The sequence below is a fragment of the Bufo bufo genome, chromosome 5, assembly GCF_905171765.1.
Source record: "Bufo bufo chromosome 5, aBufBuf1.1, whole genome shotgun sequence".
NCBI classification, from domain to species: domain Eukaryota; kingdom Metazoa; phylum Chordata; class Amphibia; order Anura; family Bufonidae; genus Bufo; species Bufo bufo.
Window position 1 is genome coordinate 141,012,002 of NC_053393.1, and position 23,589 is coordinate 141,035,590.

At 44.5% G+C, this 23,589-nt stretch overlaps 1 protein-coding gene across 1 annotated transcript in view; it reads left to right on the forward strand.

The window, feature by feature from the left end:
• PRKDC (protein kinase, DNA-activated, catalytic subunit) overlaps window positions 1–23,589 on the forward strand; it is a 448,398-nt gene that overhangs the window by 253,939 nt on the left and 170,870 nt on the right. The window contains 5 exon segments of the mRNA XM_040433446.1: window positions 2,271–2,419; window positions 11,374–11,517; window positions 17,708–17,827; window positions 20,294–20,437; window positions 20,554–20,705. Of these exon segments, the coding sequence (XP_040289380.1) occupies window positions 2,271–2,419; window positions 11,374–11,517; window positions 17,708–17,827; window positions 20,294–20,437; window positions 20,554–20,705 (709 nt within the window).

The following is a 23,589-nucleotide window of genomic DNA, read 5'->3' on the forward strand; positions in this document are numbered from 1 at the left end:
GCAAGTAGGGCGGCTACTTGCTGGTAGCAGCCACATCCTCCGACCCTAATGACGCCCCCTCCGCATTGTGATTGACAGGGCCAGGGAACAGAATCGTTCTCTGCTGGCCCTGCCTGTTAGCATTCAAAATCTGGCGCCTGCGCTGCGGCCGTACGTATATTCAATCTGCGCAGGCGCACTGAGAGGCGGCCGCTCTCTCCTCAATGCGCCTGCGCCGGGTGTAGATGTGACGTCATCGGCGCAGGCGCATTGAGGATGGAGCGGCCGAGCGAGTGGCCGTCTCTCAGTGCGCCTGCGCAGATTGAAGATAGGTACGGCCGCGGCACAGAATCGTTCTCTGCTGGCCCTGCCTGTTAGCATTCAAAATCTGGCGCCTGCGCCGCGGCCGTACCTATCTTCAATCTGCGCAGGCGCACTGAGAGACGGCCACTCGCTCGGCCGCTCCATCCTCAATGCGCCTGCGCCGATGACGTCACATCTACACCCGGCGCAGGCGCATTGAGGAGAGAGCGGCCGCCTCTCAGTGCGCCTGCGCAGATTGAAGATACGTACGGCCGCAGCTCAGGCGCCAGATTTTGAATGCTAACAGGCAGGGCCAGCAGAGAACGATTCCGTTCCCTGGCCCTGTCAATCACAATGCGGAGGGGGCGTCATTAGGGTCGGAGGATGCGACTGCTACCAGCAAGTAGCCGCCCTACTTGCTGGTAGCAAGGTAATTTGCATATTTAAAAAATCGCTTTTTAGCAAATTCTACTGAACAGAAATGATTATTTAACTTATGTATGCATAACTCGCAGTGTATGGATCATTAGTAAACAAAAAAAAACGGTTTAGTGGGCTGACAGAAGCCCTTTAAAGATTTATATGATCGGCGACACCTATTCAATTGCTTGGGAATGGCAGTCATACCTTTTCACTTCAAAACCTGCGGTAGTGTTCGTTACTGCAGCTATTGTAGACTATATCACGTCTCCACAACAGCTTTATTTTTTGGATCTCACTTGCACTAGTGACTAGGGATCGACCGATTATCGGTTTTACCGATATTATTGGCCGATATTAAGGATTTTGACAGATATCGGTATCGGCATCTATTTTGCCGATATACCGATAACTTATTGGGAACACAGAACGCGCTGCTCTCAGCGCTCTCCGTGTTCCCTCCGCAGCACAGGGGAGAAGGAAGCAGTGTCTCCTCCCCCCTGTGCCGCTGCCGCCAATAACAGGAGAGAAGAGGAGGGGAGGGGCTGTGGCCGCTGCGACACCAATGAAGATGAGTCTTTCATTAATTCATATACAGGAGGCGGGAGCTGGCTGCAGAATCACATAGCCGGCTCCCGACCTCTATGAACGGTAGCTGCGGTCCGCGGTAGTTAACCCCTTAGGTGCCGCGGATCGCAGCTACCGCTCATAGAGGTTGGGAGCCGGCTATGTGATTCTGCAGCCAGCTCCCGCCTCCTGTATATGAATGAGAGACTTATCTTCATTGGTGGCGCAGTGCGCCCCCCAGTATTAATCATTGGTTTGTATTAATCATTGGTGGCGCAGTGCGCCCCCCATCCTAATAGTAGAAACTTTGGTGGCTCCCCCCCACCCAGTATTAATCATTGGTGGCAGTGGCCACAGGATCCCCTCTCCCCTGCTCCTCCGATCGGAGCCCCAGCAGTGTAATCCTGGGGCTCCGATCGGTTACCATGGCAGCCAGGACGCTATTGAAGCCCTGGCTGCCATGATAAGCTCCATGCTGCTATGTGCAAAAAGCACAGAGCAGCAGGGACAGTGTGAGATCCTATTCACCCTGATAGAGATCTATCAGGGTGAATAGGACAAGGGTTCTAGTCCCTAAGGGGGCTAAAAGTTAGTAAAAAAAAAAACACAAAAATATTAAGTATAAATGAAAAAGATTTACTAAAAAATACACGTTAACAATAAACATATTAATTTTCAGCAGATTTGTGTAGGAAATTTTTTTTTTTCTCAAAAATAAAAATACCCAGAATATCGGTATAAATTATCGGCTATCGGCCTGAAAGTTCACAAATTATCGGTATCGGCCCTAAAAAATCAATATCGGTCGATCCCTACTAGTGACCTTAGTGTCCAATAAGTTTCAGATGTCTGTAGTCATTTTACCTTGAAAATGTATTTTTACTTTCTTATATACACGATTTTAAACAGAATTCTGGATGTTGTGTTATTACATGTTAATGTATATTTATCTATAATAATTTGCATTGTGACTTTTCTCCTTGTTTTGCTTCCCATTAAAGATGAGCCCCAGTATTTGTCGTCACAGTCTTACATGGCAGATAGCAGTCTGAGTGAAGAAATGAGTCAGTTCGACTTCTCAACTGGTATCCAGAGTTTTTCTTATAGTTCACAGAACCCAGTAAGGTCTCAAAGAAGCAGAAGAGTGAGGGTAATGACATCTTATTTCATGCTTTCAGCCTGCAGTCTGCTTGTCTCCAGCCTGACATGACTGCTAAGACTGGGGATACCCGTCAGTCTTGACCATGAGACTTGTGCATCGAAATATCGCTGTGTAGCATTGCAGCCATGAAACTGAATGGGCTTCCAGTACAGCTGGGTTGCTGTTACTCCAGAATTCTGATCGTTAGGTTGTGGTCGTGGCAATTTGCAGTTCACTGATTGCACTGCTACACAATGTGTCACCCCATTAACTCCTATATATACTAGACACCACACAAAATAATAAACAACAAACTTTATTGAGGAACAGACATCGAAACAATTATAAATAATAAAAACATATGCTGAAGAAGTGTAAGAATGTGAGGAAAAGATCCCTCCAACCACAGAAATGAGTACAAATCAATGGTGCCGCTCAGCAGCTTTATTGGTATAATACCACACACCCATAGTATTGAAAATAAACTGTACCAGCAGGCATCCATGAACTACATGTCACTAGGAACAACTGCAGTAACTTCTAGGAGCTGCGGAGTTCCACAAATATGGCTGAGAGCTATGATGTAAATGTATAGTACATACCCGAGTTCGAGGGAACGTCCCAACGTCCGTTTCGCTGTCGCGCTTTGTCAAGGGCCCTTCATGGATGCCTGCTGGTACCGTTTATTTTCAATACTATGGGTGTGTGATATTATACCACTAAAGCTGCTGAGCTGGACCATTGATTTGTACTCCTTTCCGTAGTTGGAGGGATCTTCTCCTCACATTCTTACACTTATTCAGCATATGTTGTTATTATTTATATAATTGATGTCTGTTCCTCAATAAAGTTTCTTGTTTATTATTTTCCTGTGGTGTCTAGTATATTTATAAGAGTCCATGGTAGTATTCCATGCATGATATTTTGTGGTTTGATTTATACATTGGAGTGAATTACAATGTGTCACCCCAGCCTAGCATACAACCCTAGATTGCAGTGAAGTGCACAGTAAATGTAGATAAATGATAGGCCAAAGGCTTTTCCTGATATATAACAAGTCCAAAGTGCCAAAATGCACTCAAAATTGCTAAAATTATCAAAATGTGATGTGTTTACTGTTTAAATTTTGCACCCTTGTTGTGGTTCGCCCCCCTTGTCTTGTTTACATGAAAGCTCAAAGATGTTTTCATGCATCTTATCATAGGCTGCAACAGAGAAGTGCTGTCCATACTGACAGCCACTTCCTGCTTCTTTTAAATGGCCGCTGTCAGATGTCCGCCACTTCCTGCTTCTATTAAATGGCCGCTGTCAGATGTCCGCCACTTCCTGCTTCTATTAAATGGCCGCTGTCAGATGTCCATAACTTTCTGGTTCGATTCAATGGCCGATGTCAGGTGTCCATGTATGACTCTTCCCATTTACACTTTGGTAAACACAATGGGTAAACCTCTTTAAAGGGGTTGTGCAGGGGTCTTATATCGATGTCCTATTTTCAGGATAGATCATCAATATCAGATAGGTGGGGGTATGACACACATCACCCCCACGATTAGCTGTTTGAAGAGGAGGCGGCTCTCCATGCAAGCTCTGCTTCCTCTTCTTTACACTGCCCATCATCTCTGAAGTGCGGGATAATTACGAGTACTCACTCCAGTTAATTGACACAACGCCACCGCTCCAAGGGAGACGACGTGTGGTGTAATGCAGAGGAAGCAGTACCTGCATGGAGCGCCACCTCCACCTCATCAAACAGCTGATTGGTGGGGGTGCCGGGTAAGCGACTCCAACCGATCAGATACTGATGACTTATCCTGAAGTTAGGTCATCAATGTATACAGTTTGCACAGCCCCTTTAATGTTTCCATACCTATAGCACTATATTTTTTAAATGAATTCTTAAAAATCTTTTTTTTTTTTTATTTGCTTGCAAGGACATTTAACACCAAAAAGACTGCTTGTACATCTTTTTACATTGCCCACAAAAGATCTGTTCTGCTACAGCTGACTGTGCCACCTAAGTGGCTTACAGAGAGGGGGCGCACTCTGTTAACTCATCAGCACCTCTACAACGAGATAGCAGGGTACTAATGGGTTTTCATGGCAGTGGAGAAACTAAAAAAAAAATACATAATTCTCACTGTCTCATCTGTGATCACCCAAGATATTAAACTATTGCAATATTTAGGAAACTTTGTGAATGCCATAAAAACTGTTTTGTTTTTGTTTATTTTTTATTTATTTATCCCTCCTTCAAAAAAATTAAATTAGAAGTAATCAAAAAGCTGTATGTTCCCCAAACTGGTACCAATGAAATCTTCAACCTGTTCCACAAAAATCTATAAAATGAGAAAAAAAAGCCATGACATTTGGAATGCAACAGTGAAAATTTTTTTTTTTAAAATGCTTGATTAATAACACCAAAAATAAGGTTTGTTATTAAGGGGTTAAAGTCCAGCTTCATTTATATCATCCAGGAGAAACTTTCGGTGGTGTATGATTTCATAGCTGGCCACCCTCCCTATTGTGCTTAGCTGCAGCACATTTTCATTTAAACTTTGATTTTAAACATGACAAAACTGGGGGGCGTGGCCTGGTCGGGCATGTGAGCGGACGTGCCTGAGGGGAGCTCCTGACCTGCCGCCGGCTATCCTGAGGAATCCTGTCTCTGCAGCAAGCGCCGCTGCTTTAACTTTTACTGTGGGGCTCAGCAGAGTGTGCGGGCCGTGTACAGAGCGCCATGACTCGTACCGGCAGAAAGGAGAGGGAGCTGAAGGAGGCCGGCGTGTCCACGCCGGTCAAGCAAGATGGCGCCGCATCGGATGTGCGGGCCGCAGACCTGGCGGCCCGCTTGGGAAAATATGCCCGCTCAGCCACAAACCTACCTCCATCTGAGACGCCTGCATCGTCCACAGATACATCAGGGGAGACAGATGAGAGGCTGAATGCCTCAGAATGGCCGACACTGGGACAAAATCGCAAGCAGTTACAAGCAGAGGAGATTGCTGGAGCTGCAGCCTCTGATCCAACAGCTCTACCTAGTGGCCTTGCATCGCTATGTCCTCAGCATACACAGTTGGCACAGCCTGATGAACTTACTGGTGAGCCTACTTTTAAAGATATATTCAAGGCAGTCCAGCAAAGCAATAACTCACTTGCTCTTCTCACCGCTAACATGGGAAGTCTGCAAGAAAGTGTCTCCTTTCTCTGCCATGACCATAAAAAAGTCACGGAAAGGATGACTGAGGTTGAAGCCAGAGTGAGCACAGTGGAGGATCAACTGCCTCCTGTTAAAAGAGATCTGGGCAAGGTTATTCACAATATAACCCTGTTGATGTCAAAAGCGGAAGACCTAGAGAATCGTTCAAGAAGGAACAATCTCCGGTTGGTGGGGGTCCCCGAGAAAGCTGAAGGTCCTGATCCAGTATCCTTTTTTGAAGATTGGATTACAATTAAATTTGGCAAGGACTTGTTGTCCAGGATGTTTGCTATTGAAAGGGCGCACAGAGTGCCGTTTCGCGCTCCGCCACCAGAGGCCCCACCGCGTCCAGTTCTAATGAAGCTGCTACACTTCAGGGACAGGGACACTATCCTTAAAAAAGCAAGAGATCATCCGGAGCTACTGATTAATGGAAGCAAAATTGCAATTTATCCAGACTTCTCGGCAGAGGTCCAACGGAAGAGAGTCAAGTTCATGGATGTGAAAAGACGCCTTCGGAATCTACAAATCCCGTACTCCATGATGTATCCGGCCAAGCTTCGTGTAGTGGCGCATGGAGAAGTTTGCTTCTTTGACACCCCCCTGGAGGCGGCGCAGTGGATTGACTCCAATGAGCCTTTGTTGAAGAACTCTGCATCTGTGGGCTGAGCGTCCTGCCTATTCTAGTGTTGGAGCACGTGAGATATGCCAGATGTGTTTAGGGACATGTTTGATATGTTCTGTGTATTAATGCTTTGTGTAATGGTCGATCCTTATTACTATCTACTGTTATTATGACCATCTGTTTATACTATCTGAGTTTTATCTGTAGGGTCCGCGGATCCTTACGTTACTATGGTGACGAGTTGCGGGTGTCGCCGTAAAATGTTTAACTATGTCTATGCATTTGGGTTATGTTCAGTACGCTGCAGATTCACCTACATGTGGGCAGGTCAATGTGGGTGACCCGTTTTGTGTGTACATTCTTGCACGGGTTTTCCTGTGGCAATTATTCTGGCATATGTATGGCCGACCGTAGGGAAATTTTTTCGCCCTGCCGGTGGGTTTTTGCTGGGTAGGGATTATGTCCTTGCCGCTAGTTGTTTTGTTTTGGGGTTAGTTTTAGGGGGTGGGATGGGGTGGGCTAAGCGATGGAGTGCGGTCCGAATACTTCTATGGTGTACAGGAAGTAAAGAGCAAATGTGTGTGATGGCTGCGGTGTACGTGGATGGTAAATATATTATATGCTATTATGGCGAATAATCTTAAGATAATAGGGTGGAATGTTAGGGGTTTAGGTGATTCAAATAAACGTACTGCGATGTTTATGGCACTACAACACTTTCATCCTGCTATAATTTGTCTGTCAGAGACTCATTTATCTACTAACACTATTTCGGTCTTGCAAAGGCCGTGAATTGGTCAGGCATTTCACTCCATATTCTCTTATCATTCCAGTGGTGTAAGTGTTCTAGTGCATAAATCTCTGCCATTTATGTTTCATTCGTCTCGCTTAGACGATAGTGGAAGATATGTTTGTCTCCATTGTACTTGTTATCATTGGACCTTTATATTAGTGGCGGTATACATTCCCCCTCCCTACAGTAGTGAGGTATTAAAGGAAATTATGAGATATGTTGAGGATCAGCCTCAGTTCCCTATCCTGATCATAGGTGATTTTAATACCTGCCCTTCAGCGACACTGGATAGGGGAGGGATGACGGCAACTAATAGGGACTCTAACTTTGCAAGTGTACTGCGGGAGCTGGACCTACATGACATTTGGCGGGTGAGGAATCCGAGTGCACGTCAGTTTTCGTGTTTCTCTAGTTCTCATCATTCACTGTCACGGATTGATCTAGCGATAGGTTCGCCTGATGTGTTGTCGTTGGTAGCGGAAATTAAATACCTACCTAGAAGTCTCTCCGACCATTTCCCGATTTTTATAGAATTACATCCGGGCGCTAGGCGCCTCCCTGGGATCGGGATGTGGAAACTTAACCCGTTTTGGCTACAATTAGTGGATGGGGAGAATGGCATGGTGGAGGAATTGAAAGAGTTCTACGCGCAAAATGCTGGGTCGGCAAGTGTGGGTGTGGTGTGGGATACTTGCAAAGCGTACGTTAGAGGCCTATATATTCAGAAAATTACCAGACATAAAACTAAATCTCGCGAAACCCTGAAAAAGTTGCAATAGGTAGTAGTGGAGGCGGAGGAAAGGTTTGTAGTTGCTCCTGACAGGGCAAGTGAGGACTCCCTTATAGCAGCTCAGGCGGGATTGAAGCAGCATTTAATAAAAACGGCAGAAAATCGTAGGTTTTTTGTAAAACAAAAATACTTTGAGGCCGGGGAAAGTTCTGGCAGGCTACTGGCAAGGGTTATTAGAGCCCAGGAGGGACCGTCCAAAATCTTGTCTATTCAGAGGGCTGATGGATCTCTGGCCACGGCAGATGAGGAGATTCTGTCAGTTTTCCATACTTACTATGAATCCCTGTATAGGACTAAATTAAAGGTGGATTCTACTAATATAGCTGAGTATCTTGCAGAGATTGAGGTTCCGAGACTATCCGTGACGTGTGCAGCAGGGCTAGAAGGTCCTTTAACACTCAAGGAGATGGAATTAGCTTTACAATCATTTCCCAATGAGAAAGCTCCAGGGATAGACGGTTTACCGATGGAATTTTTTAAAAAGTATAGTAGTGTCTTAATGCCCCACTTAATGTCAGTCTTTACTGAATCCCTTCAAATAGGAAACCTTCCCGCTTCTATGAAAGAGGCTATTGTAGTGGTACTGCCCAAACCTGGTAAGGATCCCAAATCCCCTGACTCGTACAGACCAATTTCACTGTTAACCTCTGATATTAAGATTCTGGCGAAAGTTTTAGCGAATCGTCTGCAGTCTGTCATTTCCACTATTATTCATAGTGATCAGGCTGGTTTCATGCCGGACAAATCTACTTCGGTGAATCTTAGACGCCTTTTTCTTAATACTCAGAGAAGAGATGAGTCTGTCGGAGGGCGTGTCATCCTCTCACTGGATGCGGCTAAAGCCTTTGATAGTGTTGAATGGTGTTATCTATGGGAGGTGTTGCGAGTCATGGGGTTTGGGAAGACCTTTATCTCCTGGGTTCGATTGTTATATAATGGCCCCACTGCTAGGATACGGGCGAATGGGGGAACGTCGGATTCGTTCAGTCTGGGTAGAGGGACTCGTCAGGGGTGCCCACTGTCCCCCCTTCTGTTCGCTATCGCGATTGAGCCGCTTGCCTGCGTATTGCGCTCATCTGACAAGATTGTGGGATTTCCCTGCGGGACTTGGGAGGAGAGGGTGTCCCTTTACGCTGACGACATGTTAATATATTTGGGCAATGTGGAACAGTCATTAGGTCCTGTCATGGCACTTATACGGGAATTTGGGGATAGGTCTGGTCTCCGTATCAATTGGGACAAATCTACTATCCTACCGCTGGATGAATCTGCTGTAACTCTTGTCCCGAATTCTTGTCCATTGCAGATTGTGCATCAGGTCAAATATCTGGGGATAATGGTTACAGCACATCCTAACAGTTATATTAAACTGAATGTTGAGCCGTTATTAATCACAATGTTGGATAAAATCAAGGCATGGCGCAAGCTACCGCTATCTGAAATTGGGAGGAGTAACCTTCTTAAAATGATTCTCATGCCCAAACTCATGTATATATTACATAATTCCCCGGTATGGATTCCTCGCAGAATATTCATAAAGATTGATAGGTTGTTTAGAGATTTGATTTGGCGCCATAAAAAAGCGCGGATTGGGCTGGACACTCTGCAGAGGGGAAAAGAGGAGGGAGGGCTAGCAGTACCGAATGCATGGTTGTATTACATCTCTGCCAAGCTGCAGCAGTTGAGGGGATGGGGAAGAACTCCTGGAGACGTTGCCTCGGCCAGATTGGTGGCACATATTATTGGGCACAGTTCTCCGGTGGCTCTATTGGAAAATAGCGGAATTGTAGGTAAGCTGTCGGGGCACCCCACACTTTTTATGATGTATAAGGTTTGGCAAAAAAGCTGGGCGCTGTTATCAATACAGGGGTTTACACAGTTTTCTCCTATCTGGAGGAATCCGCACCTTCCTGAAATATTCCAGTTAGATGGCTTTTCACCCTGGGAGCGCAAAGGAGTGAGATATCTATGTCAACTTGAGAGTGCTACTGTTTTCAAGTCCTTTGAACAGCTGAGAAATGAATTTGGTCTCCCGCACTCGGCCTTCTATCAATTTTTACAACTTCGTCATGCCTTTCAGACACAGGCTAAATCTGTGTCGTTGAAATGCACTGTGGTCCCATTGTTTCAGCAACTCCTCACAAGTAGCTCCTCGAGCGGTCTGATATCCTCTATTTATAGGAACTTGTATGTGAAGTCATTGAAGCAAGGGGTCTTAGCAGTCAAATCTAAATGGGAAAGGGAGGTCGGGCCGATCTCAGAAGAGCAGTGGAAATCGCTTTTGGCGCTCACTCCACAATTGTCAGTCTGCGAGGGGCAGCGCATGTCCCAGTTGTTTTTAATACACCGGGTGTATAGGACGCCAGAGTTTTTATGCCTGATAGGTGTTCGGGAAGGTGCGGATTGTCCTAGATGTGGCAGGAGTCCTGCATCCTTGTTACACATGTTCTGGGATTGTGAGGAGCTCCGGAACTTTTGGTCCACGGTTTTAGCCCTAATAAAAGACGCATATAATATTGCAGTCCCGCCTGGTCCGAGAGCGTGTGTGGTCGGGATATTAGACATCAAAAATCGTCATCATCGTTTGGGAGTACAGCGTCTACTATTTCAAGCTAGGAAACTCATAGCTAGATTTTGGCTTAGACCTCAATCTCCGACTAGGGGAGAATTCCTCAATAGAATGTCAGAGATATTACGCTTAGAGAAAAGTGTGTATGTTAAAAGAAACTGTGCTGGGAAGTATGACAAAATATGGGATAACTGGGAGAAATGCAGGCTACAGTGTCCGGTTTAGCCTTTCCTCGTAGTTGGACTACGGGGTAGGAAGAGGCGCAGTATTGGTTTGGATAGGCTCTCTATCTCCTCTATCCAAATATACTCTGGATGTATGCTGTATGAAGGTGTGTAGTACTATGCAGGTCGGGTGTGCAGAGGTATGATACACAGACAGGAGGTGTACACCAATGGATGTGCCTTTGACATGTTAAAAAGATGTCCAATCTTGGAGTTTGGACCCGCTCCATCGCTTGGGTAGGGAGGGGGGGGGGGTACTGGGCTTTAATTGGGTAGGGAGGGTGGGTTTCCTGTTGATAAATTATTGAATGGGAAATGTGGTTCTGTAACAGATATATTTTGTAACTAGAATACGTTATTTTATGTGCTTCTTGTACCATGGTTTATGTAAGTAACTATCTGTCCGATCATGTAATGCTATGGTATTTTTGTCATCTACTGTTGCATGTATGCTGTACAGACTGTCTTCCTTTTTGTTTTTTTTGTGATTTTTTGAAAAACCAAATAAAAATTATCTGATTTAAAAAAAAAACATGACAAAACTAGTGCACATCAGCCATAGACTGAGAGAATCAAATTCAGAGACGACGACACATTGAAATATTAGTATATGGCCTCTGCAATATGACTTGGATTAGGAAATAGGCACACAGGCTCGGTCTTCTCCATAAGAATACGTTTTAAAACTTAACATATCAACACTGTCAATGTGGTGTAATTAATTTTCATATGAACCCGGTCTTAACATTCAGCACTGTTATTACAGGATCGCAGCTCTGAAGTCCAGCAGACCGCAGAAGATGTTATGGAGTTTGAAATGGATGAACTAAACCAGCATGAGTGCATGGCACCTATGACTGGACTGATCAAACGCATGAGTCAAAATGGCATAACACCTAAAGTAGAGGAGGTATGCTAATTTCGGATGCATTAGGCCTTGTATTTAAAAGCTATCGTATAGGAATAGAATGGCAGTGTTGCTGTTAGCAACTAGTCAGTATTTGTTTAACCACCTCCGGACCGCCTAACGCAGATTCGCGTTCCGGAGGTGGCAGCGCTGCGCACAATCACGCATATACGCGTCATCTCGCGAGACGCGAGATTTCGCTCAAAGCCGGCCCGCGCATGCGCATCGCGGGCCGGCAAAATTTAAAGAACAATTTCGTCACTAGCCTGCCAGCAATAATCATTGGCTGGCAGGCTGGCGATTTTCAAAAAATCCAATCACAAGTCATATAACAGATCATATTAGTAAATATGATCTGTTATATGGCTTGTCTGCTCCTCTGCTGGTCCTTTTCGTCGGTTGGATCCAGCAGAGGAGCAGACTGAACTGTGAGTACACCAAACACTACACCTTAGCCCCAGATCACCCCCCTGCACCCCAATTAACCCTTTGATCACCCCTTTGATCGCCCCTGTCAATCACTAGTGAAAGGAAAAAAAGTGATCAGTGTAAACTCACTTTTTTTTTTTCACTAGTATTGGATGTTAGGTTTTAGGGATAGTTTAGGCCCCTTGGTTAGGTAGTTTAGCGTGAGTTAGCGCCCAGCCCACCGCACCGCAGTCACTTATTCGCTGTTTAGCGTATCGCTAATCAGCATTTGTACTTTTATAGTATCTGTAAGTGATCAAAACTGATCACGGTCAGATCTATAATTGTATTAGTGTCACCTTAGCTTGCCCTCCACCCAAAACGCAGTGTTTGCCCGATCAGGCTTGATCGGTCGCCCACACGTGCGTTCACCCACGCCCGCCCCACCGCAGTGACAAAAAATATATATTTTTTTTATCACTGCACATTCATTTTACACGCACTGCGGCGATAAAAAAAATCCGTTTTGATATTTTTTATCAACCGCAGCGGCCTCCGGTACTTCGCTAGCCTCCCCTTTGTAAGACAGGTTTGCTTTTTTTCTTGGGTAGTCTCAGGGAATACCCCTAAATTTAGTAGTCCAAAATGTCAAACAGGGGGTATTCTTCTGAAGAGGCCTACAGGATTCTGACCCAGTCGGATGAGGAGTGGGAACCCTCATCTGACGAATCTAGCGGGTCAGAATATGAACCTGTGGAAAGCAGTGGCTCTCTGACCCAAAGTTCGGACGAGGAGGTGGAGGTCCCTGATAGCACCAGGCGTACCAGGCCCCGTGTCGCTAGACCACAGGTTATGCAGGATCCGCTTCAAGAGCAGCAGAGTGGGGCTGTCGCTGCCGGATCACGTGGTGAGGCATACACCAGCAGCGCAGCCCTCCCTGGACCTAGTACCAGCACTGCCGTACAACATGGTGACGTGGCGAGCACCAGAAGGGCAGTTGAAGCTGGTACGGTGGCACGTGCAGTAGTTACCCCGTCGCAGCCACCGCACAGACAGGCCCGTAGAGCCCCTAGAATCCCTGAGGTGCTGGCAAACCCTGATTGGCAGTCACCAACTTCAGCCGCACCATTAGTTCCCCCTTTCACCGCCCAGTCTGGAGTTCGGGTTGAGACGGCTTAAATCGGTTCGGCCCTGGGATTTTTTGAGCTGTTCTTGACTGCGGAGCTCTTGGACTTAGTCGTGGCAGAGACAAACCGGTATGCCACACAATTTATATCCGCCAACCCAGGAAGCTTTTATGCCCAGCCTTTCCGGTGGAAACCAGTCCAAGTTTCCGAACTTAAATTTTTTTTGGGCCTTCTCCTCAACATGGGTCTAACTAAAAAGCATGAATTGCGGTCATATTGGTCCACGAACCCGATTCATCACATGCCCATGTTCTCTGCTGCTATGTCCAGGGCACGATTTGAGGCCATCCTCCGTTTCCTGCATTTTAGCGACAACACCACCTCCCGTCCCAGAGGCCACCCAGCTTTTGACCGGCTCCACAAAATTCGGCCCCTCATAGACCATTTCAACCAGAAATTTGCAGATTTGTATACCCCTGAGCAAAACATCTGCGTAGACGAGTCCCTAATACATTTTACCGGGCGCCTTGGCTTCAAACAATACATCCCAAGCAAGCGTGCCCGGTATGGGGTCAAATTGTATAAGCTCTGTGAAAGGGCCACAGGCTATACCCACAAATTTCGGATCTGAGGGAAAAGATCAGACCCTGGAGCCGGTCGGTTGCCCTGACTACCTGGGGAGCAGTGGGAAGACAGTCTGGGACTTGGTGTCACCCTTATTCGGCAAGGGGTACCATCTTTATGTGGACAATTTTTACACAAGTGTGGCCCTCTTTAGGCATTTGTTTCTAGAACGGATTTGCGCCTGTGGCACCGCGCGAACTAGTCGCGTGGGCTTCCCCCAACGGCTCGTTACCACCCGTCTTGCGGGGGAGAGGGCTGCCTTGTGTAACGAAGAACTGCTCGCGGTGAAATGGAGAGACAAGCGTGACATTTACATGCTCTCCTCCATTCACGCAGACACGACAATCCAAATTGAGCGAGCAACCCGTGTCATTGAAAAGCCCCTCTGTGTCCACGACTATAATGCGCTCATGGGAGGGGTGGACTTCAATGACCAGATGTTGTCTCCGTATTTAGTTTCCCGCAGAACCAGACGCTGGTATAAGAAGGTGTCTGTATATTTAATTCAATTGGCGCTGTATAATAGTTTTGTTCTCTACAGTAAGGCTGGGAGAACAGGATCCTTCCTCAAATTCCAGGAAGAGATCATCGAGAACCTCCTGTATCCAGGAGGTTCCGTGGCCCCATCCACCAGTGTAGTTAGCCGTCTACACGAGCGACATTTCCCCAGTGTCGTTCCTGGTACCTCAACCCAACCGTCACCCCGAAAAAGATGTTGTGTCTGTAGCAGGAGTGGAATAAGGCGTGACACCCGCTATTTCTGTCCTGACTGTCCTGACCACCCTGCCCTATGCTTTGGTGAGTGTTTCCGGAAGTACCACACACAGGTACACCTAGCATAGGGATTGCATCTCACAGGACAGGCACACATGGCTATTAGGGCCCTTTTACTCACAGCTGCTGCAAACCTCTCCTTTCACCTGGGATAAAGTGCATAACGTACTTCGCCACATCTTTGGGCGATTTGCGCTTTGCACATTGTCCCATGGGGAAGGAGAGGTTTGTTCTATAAAGGTAAAAAAAAACTAAACAAAAAAAAAAATTACCGGTTAAAAAAAAAGTTAATATGTTCTGTTCTAAAGTTAATAAAGTTATTGCGTTGCGGCCTGGTTTTTTCTTTTTTGTTTTGTTTTTTTTACCTTCCAGGTGGACCAACCGATCGACTAGCTGCAGCACTGATGTGCATTCGGACAGAAGCATTGCGCTGCTGTCAGATTACACGCAAGTCGGTGTATGCGGCGCTGCAAGACGAGATTTCTCCTCTGCAGTAAAAGATACGTTTGCCGAGGCATATGAGCTGAGGAGGTGGCGGTGTTCATATACTTTGGCAAACACTTTGTATATATAAAAAAAAAAATCCCGGCAATGATTTATTCATCCACATCGATTGATGTGAATGGAGAAATCTGGTTTGCCAGGGCATACGAGCTAAGTGGGTATGGATGTTGGGCGGAGCTCCTATGTCCTGGCAGACGCCTTTCCCCTCCTTTTTCTTTTTTTGGCAGAAATTTTTTCATCCACATTGATCGATGCGAATGAAGAAATCTGTGCCGTTCATTTTTTTCTTTCAGCCCAGAGGCTGAACGAAAAAAAAAAATCTCATTACCCATATGCTCAATATAAGGAGAATAGCAGAAACTCCTAATGCTGGGCATACATGTAATGATTGCGGAGACCCTCAAATGCCAGGGCAGTACAAACACCCCACAAATAACACCATTTTGGAAAGAAGACACCCCAAGGTATTCGCTGAGGGGCATATTGAGTCCATGAAAGATTGAAATTTTTGTCCCAAGTTAGCGGAAAGGGAGACTTTGTGAGAAAAAAAATCAAAAAATCAATTTCCGCTAACTTGTGCCAAAAATTTTTTTTTTCTATGAACTCGCCATGCCCCTCATTGAATACCTTGGGGTGTCTTCTTTCCAAAATGGGGTCACATGTGGGGTATTTATACTGCCCTGGCATTTTAGGGGCCCCAAAGCGTGAGAAGAAGTTTGGTATCCAAATGTCTAAAAATGCCCTCCTAAAAGGAATTTGGGCACCTTTGCCCACCTAGGCTGCAAAAACGTGTCACACATCTGGTATCTCCGTATTCAGGAGAAGTTGGGGAATGTGTTTTGGGGTGTCTTTTTACATATACCCATGCTGGGTGAGATAAATATCTTGGTCAAATGCCAACTTTGTATAAAAAAATGGGAAAAGTTGTCTTTTGCCAAGATATTTCTCTCACCCAGCATGGGTATATGTAAAATGACACCACAAAACACATTCCCCAACTTCTCCTGAATACGGCGATACCACATGTGTGACACTTTTTTGCAGCCTAGGTGGGCAAAGGGGCCCACATTCCAAAGAGCACCTTTCGGATTTCGCAGGTCATTTACCTACTTACCACACATTAGGGCCCCTGGAAAATGCCAGGGCAGTATAACTACCCCACAAGTGACCCCATTTTGGAAAGAAGACACCCCAAGGTATTCCGTGAGGGGCATGGCGAGTTCCTAGAATTTTTTATTTTTTGTCACAAGTTAGTGGAAAATGATGATTTTTTATTTTTATTTTTTTTCATACAAAGTCTCATATTCCACTAACTTGTGACAAAAAATAAAAACTTCCATGAACTCACTATGCCCATCAGCGAATACCTTGGGGTCTCTTCTTTCCAAAATGGGGTCACTTGTGGGGTAGTTATACTGCCCTGGCATTCTAGGGGCCCAAATGTGTGGTAAGGAGTTTGAAATCAAATTCTGTAAAAAATGACCAGTGAAATCCGAAAGGTGCTCTTTGGAATATGGGCCCCTTTGCCCACCTAGGCTGCAAAAAAGTGTCACACATCTGGTATCTCCGTATTCAGGAGAAGTTGGGGAATGTGTTTTGGGGTGTCATTTTACATATACCCATGCTGGGCGAGAGAAATATCTTGGCAAAAGACAACTTTTCCCATTTTTTTAATACAAAGTTGGCATTTGACCAAGATATTTATCTCACCCAGCATGGGTATATGTAAAAAGACACCCCAAAACACATTCCCCAACTTCTCCTGAATACAGAGATACCAGATGTGTGACACTTTTTTGCAGCCTAGGTGGGCAAAGGGGCCCATATTCCAAAGAGCACCTTTCGGATTTCACTGGTCATTTTTTACAGAATTTGATTTCAAACTCCTTACCACACATTTGGGCCCCTAGAATGCCAGGGCAGTATAACTACCCCACAAGTGACCCCATTTTGGAAAGAAGAGACCCCAAGGTATTTCGTGATGGGCATAGTGAGTTCATAGAACTTTTTATTTTTTGTCACAAGTTAGTGGAATATGAGACTTTGTAAGAAAAAAAAAAAAAATCATCATTTTCCGCTAACTTGTGACAAAAAATAAAAAGTTCTATGAACTCACTATGCCCATCAGCGAATACCTTAGGGTGTCTACTTTCCGAAATGGGGTCATTTGTGGGGTGTTTGTACTGTCTGGGCATTGTAGAACCTCAGGAAACATGACAGGTGCTCAGAAAGTCAGAGCTGCTTCAAAAAGCGGAAATTCACATTTTTGTACCATAGTTTGTAAACGCTATAACTTTTACCCAAACATTTTTTTTTTTACCCAAACATTTTTTTTTTATCATAGACATGTAGAACAATAAATTTAGAGCAAAATTTATATATGGATCTCGTTTTTTTTGCAAAATTTTACAACTGAAAGTGAAAAATGTCATTTTTTTGCAAAAAAATCGTTAAATTTCGATTAATAACAAAAAAAGTAAAAATGTCAGCAGCAATGAAATACCACCAAATGAAAGCTCTATTAGTGAGAAGAAAAGGAGGTAAAATTCATTTGGGTGGTAAGTTGCATGACCGAGCAATAAACGGTGAAAGTAGTGTAGGTCAGAAGTGTAAAAAGTGGCCTGGTCTTTCAGGGTGTTTAAGCACTGGGGGCTGAGGTGGTTAATTAAATGATTTTTTTTTGCTGAGGCCCATGAGGCTCATTGTATGAACTGTATTTATTTTATTTAAACCTTCTCTTTTACACTTGTGTTTAGGGTAAAGTTCCACAAGACCTGCCACCATGGATGAACTTTCTACATTCTAAACTAGGAAATACCTCCACGCCATTGAATATACGTCTTTTCATTTCCAAACTATTAGTTAACTCTGAAGAGGTAAGCAATGAAGACATTTCCTTTCCTATACTTTGTTGTGTCTCATCTGCTATCCCAGTTGTCAGACATACGATAGCACTGCATTGCAGTTGTTAGCTTTGCATTTAACTAAGGGCTCATGCAATATGTAGGCACCGGCTGTGTGTTCACCGCATCACGGATGTGGACCCATTCACTTGAATGGGTCCGCAATCTGGAAGGTTTAGTGCGGAACGGAGGCACCGCAAAAAAAATAGGACATGTCTAGATCAGTCTTCAGAATCTTCACGGATGTTGCCCGTGCATTGGGGACCGCAAATTGTGGTCCCCAGTGAACGGAATGGCCGAGCAATGCCCGTGTCCATGAGCCCTAAATGTTTGTTTTGCCCATAGCAGCCAATTGCAAATGAAAGTGCAGTGAAAATATGGAAGCTGCTTCATTGGGAAACATTTGGGAAGAAAGTATGGTCGGCACCTCAGTTATAACAGTGAGATCATGGGTCAGACAATTTATCAAGCAAGTTCTTTGAATATATTTGACAATGGAATGGCAGAAACAAAATGCTGCACATACCAATATATCAAAGGCTTATTCTACAAACTCTATTCATGTTTATATCTAAAACAGATATAAAACCAGGGTCGGATTGGAGTTCCTAGGGTCCACCATCGGAAATTATTCTCAGGAACCATACCCCATGTGAGGAATATGGATCATTATTTAATGGCAGCCATGATATTCATCTGATTCACCTTTGTCAGTGTACCTGCAAAATCAGTTCTCACTCCAACCATTTGCTTGTCGGATAGCAGAGGTAGTGAACTCTGCAGGGGTTCTGTCTTCAAGGAGGCCACATGCGTACGAATTCACACCTCCACCAGCCAGTATGGAGGCCAGCTAATCCTACAGGAAAACCTCTCTGTAGGGGGTTCTCAGCCCTTACCCAGATCTATCATTTCCCCCCAGACACCATGGAACCAGCGGTTCATGAGGAAATATGAATCGCCCTTCCATCCCAGACATAAGTCAAATATATTTATGCGATCTTGGGGCAAAGATGAACATGCCCATGGTCATAGGTTGAAGGTCGGGTGCCAGGGAAGGGAGATATACATATCTCCCCACAGAAACCCAATAACGGTACCATGCTTGGACTCGAATTGTAGCTAGAACCCAATGCGGGTCTGTTGGTCCCAGAACCATCTCCCTGTGACCTTCTGGTCTGGAGCTATGAACCCTAAAAGGTTTTGTAGGTCATTGAGCTGCCACGATCAGCAGGGAGGGGATAACCCTTCCCAGAGGCGGAAAGAGGAGGGGCCGGCAACAGTTTGAAAAGCTTGTGCCAGCAACCTGGCGGTACCATGTGTTTAGAGTGACCTGCAACCTGCTGACATCACTGACCTCCATGTGACTACAGCTAAGAACTCATCACTACCCAAAAGGACTCATCCATCTGGTAAACTGACTTTTGTTCTGCTTGACCTGGTTTGTACCATACCACCTGTATTTGTAACCTCAGACCACTGTATATATTTTGTGTGTATATTGTGTTTACTAGTGTGCCCTTAAGGCGATTAAATGTATAATTTAATCTTGTGCTGTCTGGTATCTCGAACACGAATCCCCACGTCCGTGTTTCGGCCTAGTAATACGCTACCGCGGGTTAGTTTATTACCTCATATAATCCCGTTAACAGGCCGGGCTTATATCAAACAAGAAACTGGTGGCAGTCTTTCCGGGCTGAGAACGCGCTGTTTCACTGGGGCAGTGAAAAGGCTCCCTCAGCTTGTTGCCTCTCTGTACCCGTGTGTACAGGAGGAATCTGTGAAAACTGTACCAAGACTGACCTTACCCACTCCTCCAGGAGGGAATAACGTCACGCCTTGGGTAACCAATCACCATACTGTACCTCGTGAGCGTAATGTAGTTGACGTCAAGCGGGCACAAGGGGTGGTGTTCGTCACACCCCATATCATCAATAAAGTCTAATAAGTTATGATTCAAAGAAATAGAAAGCAGCTCCAAAATGTTTTTTCTTTTGGGGCCACTATGGTATCAGAGACTGGCCCACCAGATGCTCTAGTACATTGGTGGGCCAGTCCAACATTACACCTAAATCCATTATACACCCATCTTGGAAAATGCAAGGCTGTGCAATATAAGACTAAAGTATCACTAGTATTCACACCCAAATAACAGCAACTGAAAACCCTCAAAATATAATGGTCTTCAGAAATTTTGCATTAGAACAATGTGACAGTCCATGAGCAAAGATTTTTCTAGATTTATATTTGATGTATTTCAATGCAGTGTGTGCGACTTTAGGTTTTGTCAAATGTATAGCTGGACATCATTGACACTTTTTGTTTTAAAATGTATTCTGTATCAGGGTCAATATGTGTTTATATTTTCACATGTAAAACTTATATGTGAACAAACATTGAACTAGACACTTCACTTTGAGAAAGCCCGCTGTTGTATTCTAGGTTTTCCGTCCCTATGCAAAGTTTTGGATTGGACCATTATTGCAGCTGATTGTCTCTGGAAATAATGGGGGAACGGGCATTCACTACTTGGTTGTCGAGACTGTTGTGACACTTCTTTCTTGGTCGAGTGTTGCTACACCAAATGTAAGTAGCAGTTGAGGCCTAGTAAAAAAAAAAATCTAAAGGTACAATGATAAGCATGTATTACCATACTTATATAATTATTATACTTGTTAAATGTCACTATGTTTGTGTCTCAGAGGCTTGCAAAGGATGAAATTCTGGCTAACAGACTGCTTGAATTTATGATGAAGAATTCATTTCATGAAAAGAGAGCAGTATATAGGCATAATCTTGAGATCATCAAAACCCTGTTGGAGTGCTGGAAGGATTGTCTTTGTATTCCATACAAGTATGTATACTGTTTTTGGTATGATTTTTTTTTAGAGTAGAGCTGAACGTTCTTTCTGCCGCTGCCAATAGACGAAGCATGAATGCTTACTGCATATTGTGTTATTACGGAGTACGATGTATAACAGCTGTACTCCCTCTAGTGGTGGCTGAAGGTAGCAGGAAGGCACATCAAGTACTGTATTTTTCGCCCTATGAGACGCACCGGCCCATAAGACGCACCTAGGTTTTTGAGGAGGAAAATAAGAAAATAAATATTTTTAACCAAAAGGTGTGCTTTTGGTGGGTTTGAACTAATGGCGGGCTGTCCATGACACTATTATGGGGGATCTGTGGATGATGCACTGTTATGGGGTGGGGGATCTGTGGATGGCACTGTTATGGGGGGAGCTGTGGATGGCATTATGATGGTGGGGGGGGGGATCTGTGGATGGCATTATGATGGTGGGGGATCAGTCGATGGCACTATTATGGGGTGGTGGATTTGTGGATGACACTGCTATATGTGTCATCCACAGATCCCCCCCCCATAACAGTGCCATCCACAGACTTGCCTCCCCCCCCCCCCCCCATCATTATTCCATTCACAGATTCCTAGGGAGGGACTGTAGTAGGCGGGGAGAGTGGCGGGGCCGTGCAGGCACTGTACTCTGGCCCCGCAGCTCAGTATGTACTGTATTATACGTAGTGTTAATCATCAGATCTAAACTGAATAATGATGCGCTTCCCCTGTGTACCGTACTTACCGGTACACATGTCAGGCTCCTGTAGAAAGAACTAGTAGGCAGGCCGGGCGGCCGTAACTCACGGAGGTCACGTGCCTGCTCCGCTTACTTCATTCATAAAGTATGCGGAGCAGGCACGTGACCTTAGTGAGTTACGGCCGTGCGGCCTGCCTGCTAGCTGCTAGTGCTTACTACAAGAGCGTGACATGTGTACCGGTAAGTACGGTACACAGGGGGAGCGCATCATTATTCAGTTTAGATCTGATGATTAACACTACGTATAATACAGTACATACTGAGCTGCGAGGCCAGAGTACAGTGCCTGCACGGCCCCGCCGCTCTCCCCGCCTACTACAGTCCCTCCTCCCTCCTTACTAATACATTGCAGACTGCGATGTAAATTGCCAGCATGCGCCCCATAAGACGCAGGGGCACTTTTCCCCCACTTTTGGGGGGGAAAAGTGCGTCTTATGGGGCGAAAAATACGGTAGATGCTGTAGTCAGCAAGTCTGCAGTTTTATGTAAATCGTCTCTGTACATGTCATGTTGATTTTTTATTTGGCCACCAAAAATATCATTTTTCTCCTAAATTTTTGGACTTCAAAGTTATTTACCATATATATATATATATATATATATATATATATATATATATATATATATATATATATATATATATATATATATAATCTCTATAATATAAAACCTGAAGCCCTACTGGATGCTTTTCTAAGACCGTAGACGACAAACTATGTATTACTCCTTTTTGAAAGTATTATTCTAAAAAGATGTCTTAAACGATGTCTGCAGGACTTTAAGGAGATTTGAAAAGTTGCTTGGGTGAGGATGTGAATTGGAGTTCAGCATATTTTTATGCATAGTGTGATTTTATTTTTGTTTATTTCATGGTATTCATGTATCATATTTCTGTGCTTGTAATCAGGGGTGTAGCTGAAGGATCATGGGCCCTGATGCAAGGGTTCAGCTTGGGCCCCCCTTCCCTCAGTGCTTTAGGGGCAGGGGAGCACATAGCCTTCGTTCTGCCTGAAGCAAAAATTTAACCCCTTAAGGACCGGGCTCATTTTCACCTTAAGGACCAGGCCATTTTTTGGAAATCTGACCAGTGTCACTTTAAGTGCTCATAACTTTAAAACGCTTTGACTTATCCAGGCCGTTCTGAGATTGTTTTTTCGTCACATATTGTACTTCATGACACTGGTAAAATGAAGTCAAAAAAAATTATTTTTTTTGCACCAAAAAAATACCTAATTTACCAAAAATTTGGAAAAATTTGCAAATTTCAAAGTTTCAGTTTCTCTACTTCTGTAATACATAGTAATACCTCAAAAAATTGTGATGACTTTACATTCCCCATATGTCTACTTCATGTTTGAATTGTTTTGGGAATGATATTTTATTTTTTGGGGATGTTACAAGGGTTAGAAGTTTAGAAGCAAATCTTGAAATTTTTCAGAAATTTACAAAAACTCAATTTTTAGGGACCAGTTCAGGTCTGAAGTCACTTTGCGAGGCTTACATAATAGAAACCGCCCAAAAATGACCCCATCTAAGAAACTACACCCCTCAAGGTATTCAAAACTGATTTTGCATACATTGTTAACCCTTTAGGGGTTGCACAAGAGTTATTGGCAAATGGGGAGGAAATTTGAGAATTTCATTTTTTTGTCTAATTTTTAATTTTAAACCATTTTTTCCACTAACAAAGCAAGGGTTAACAGCCAAACAAGATTGTATCTTTATTGCCCTGACTCTGCCGTTTACAGAAACACCCAATATGTGGCCGTAAACTACTGTACGGCCACACAGCGGGGCGTAGAGTGAAAGGTGCGCCGTTTGGTTTTTGGAAGGCAGATTTTTATGGACTGGTTTATTTACACCATGTCCCATTTGAAGCCCCCTGATGCACCCCTAGAGGAGAAACTCCCTAAAACTGACCCCATCTAAGAAACTACACCCCTCAAGGTATTCAAAACTGATTTTACATACGTCGTTAACCCTTTAGGTGTTGCACAAGAGTTATTGGCAAATGGGGATGAAATTTGAGAATTTCATTTTTTTGCCTAATTTTCAATTTTTTACCCATTTTTTCCACTAACAAAGCAAGGGTTAACAGCCAAACAAGACTGTATCTTTATTGCC